We start from the raw sequence: 2,496 nt of genomic DNA, 5'->3' as shown, positions 1-2,496 counted from the left end.
TATATAACTGAAGGCTGTAACCATCGTACAGACGGTCACAGAAGGAATTACAAGAACACGAGGGTTCGTGCGGATAGGTATGTAAGGCGGCGGTCTTTTCAGCCGGCATCTTTTGCCGGTGAGACCATAGGGTCAGGTCGTCAATGATAAGCCGTAGGGTGGTCGAGCCATGATAGTCGATCTTGTTGAAGATCATGGTGTTTCGAGAGGCCCAAATCTTCCACAGGTTGATGAGCAGGACGGTCAACCAGATGGAGTGGTCCAGTCTAGGGGCATACTGCATGCCCACAAGATTGGTGCGGCGAGGTGGAGTGATGCCGACTCTTTGCCAGATTCAGTGGCGTGCGGGCATTGGATGAAGATGTGAAGGGCATCCTTGGAGGCGTGGCTGCACCTTGGGCATACTGGAGATATGCTTGTGGAGGAGGTTGGCCTTGGAGTTTAGTCTGGTCATGGAACAGCATCCATCCTAAGTTACGCGATTGGTAACCTTGGAGGATTATATTGCCCTAGCATGAGTGTCCACATTGTCTTCAGCCATTATAAGCCGAGCGGGTGGAGAATGGAAAGAGTAAGGACATTATAGGTCCTTAAACTATTTCAGGGGTCTCATGTAGTTCCCGGAACTTTGAAATCATCATCAAGATCCTGGAAGTGTGATTAGTGAATCATCCAGGTCCGAAGCGGCCACGTCATCCTTCCACCGTGCTCGCTCACGCTGCTTGTTTGCAGCTTTGGCCCTAGATGATTCACTAATTGCACTTCCAGGACCGTGATGGTGATTTTTAAAGTTCCAGAACCTATGTGAGACCCCCCGAATTAGTTTAGGAACCTCTAATATGCTTTACTCTATATTCAATGTAGGTGAATATATTCTTAAGAATCAGTGCATGGCCAATGACAGTTTACATCATTGGCTGCCAACGTGTGCAGTATCAAGTGTTGTCTTCCAAACATCTGAAACACTCGGTTTTATAATCTTTCTTGGGTCCTATTAAGTTAACTGAAGCGGTTTCCGCATATGTAGGGCAGCTATAATGTTAAATACTGGATCTTGCCAATTCTTAGAAAATGAAGCTGGATTTTTCAATTGTATCTCATGTTGATCACTTGGTCTCATGCATTGCAGCACACGCACCCTGCTTTTGAGACAGTGATAGAACACCTGCATTGCACGGTCCTCAGTAAATTCAAAAACGATCTAGAACAATTATTGAGGAGTGGTGAGAGATTTGCAGCATCAGCTCGTCATTGTGCCCAGTCTTCATCAGTAGAGTTTGAGGCAGGATGGAGAGGTAAACAAACAACTTCCAGCCTCAAGATTTCTTGGGATGCAACTATCTAGCGCTATTTGACCATTGTTTCCGTGTCATGTGCTTTATTCTTCAGTTAGTCGTTTTTTTTACATGATTAGTGATGTTCCTTTTGATGAATTTGGGTGACCTTGTAACCATATGCAGTAATGCAGTATTGTGAATTTTTTGACAGGAACAGTATTGTGAAAATTGATTTCTCACGTTTTGGTACTGCCTTCATGCTTTTGGTTTCATAATACTGAATGAGCTTTCACCACCCTATTGCACTTTGACTGCAATGAGCTTTTGCATGTTGATCTTGTTGTAAGCACTTTTTTCACGCTTGCTCCCAGTGGCAGTGCCAGCATCCAGACGTTGTGATGTCACGAGGACCTGTGTAGTCAATTTTCCTAATTTGTTTGATCAGCAGTGGTGTACGCATACATGAGGTTCTCCTGTTTGCCAAATTCATGTGTAGTCACTAGACTACACAGCTACAACTTGGCTTTGCCACTGCTTGCTCCTGGGATTGTTATCATCTTCATTTGGGAGGCATGTCTTTATCATCTTGTGTGTGTTTTTAAACGGTAGTGGCTTGTCATAAGCTCTAGTTCTCATGCTTGTTATTATGGCTCATTCAGCTGATATTGAAAACACTAGGCTGCATCGTCTCCTTTAATTGAGATATCGGTCCTATTTTGGAGTGCTCGTGCAAGTAGGGTTCACTTCGGACTTGCGCTTCTATTATCGTGGTCATTGCTTGGATGTTGCAAGCTCCTTTGATGTATGGTCTGTGCTTTCATGCATGTTTGTGGTCCCTGCTTGTACTTGCTTAGGTTCTAGTGTTCTGTCTTGGTCGCTGGTTGCCGGCGGGCGTGCCAGGGTTCCTTAGGTCGTTTATTGTTTGTTTTGGTTGCCATGGGCCATGCGATCTTTGGCGCTGTACTTCTATTTCTATCTAATGAATACATGCAGCTCTCCTGCATGGTTTGAATCTCAATATTTTTGACTAGATAAACTATGTATTTTGGTTTTTACTTTGTTGTTCCCATGCAGATGCAGTAGTTAAACATGCAGACTGGGATGCTACAAATAGCAGGAACAAACTGCAGCAGAGTATGGAAGTTCATACAGCATGTTTGAGGATTGCAAAATTGGATGAACTAAAAGCTACTTATAAGGTTATTTTCCTACTCAGTAC

At 44.0% G+C, this 2,496-nt stretch overlaps 1 protein-coding gene across 1 annotated transcript in view; it reads left to right on the top strand.

Annotated features, from left to right (window-relative positions):
* Window positions 1-2,496, top strand: part of LOC119317139 (protein ROOT HAIR DEFECTIVE 3 homolog 2-like) — a 17,971-nt gene that overhangs the window by 12,229 nt on the left and 3,246 nt on the right. Inside the window, exons 14-15 of the mRNA XM_037591549.1 lie at window positions 1,130-1,295; window positions 2,352-2,476. Coding sequence (XP_037447446.1) covers window positions 1,130-1,295; window positions 2,352-2,476 — 291 coding nt within the window. The remainder of the gene's footprint in view (window positions 1-1,129; window positions 1,296-2,351; window positions 2,477-2,496) is intronic.

Source organism: Triticum dicoccoides, chromosome 6A, assembly GCF_002162155.2.
Source record: "Triticum dicoccoides isolate Atlit2015 ecotype Zavitan chromosome 6A, WEW_v2.0, whole genome shotgun sequence".
NCBI classification, from domain to species: domain Eukaryota; kingdom Viridiplantae; phylum Streptophyta; class Magnoliopsida; order Poales; family Poaceae; genus Triticum; species Triticum dicoccoides.
Note: the sequence above shows the minus strand (reverse complement) of the source record. Positions and strands in the feature narration are given on the sequence as shown.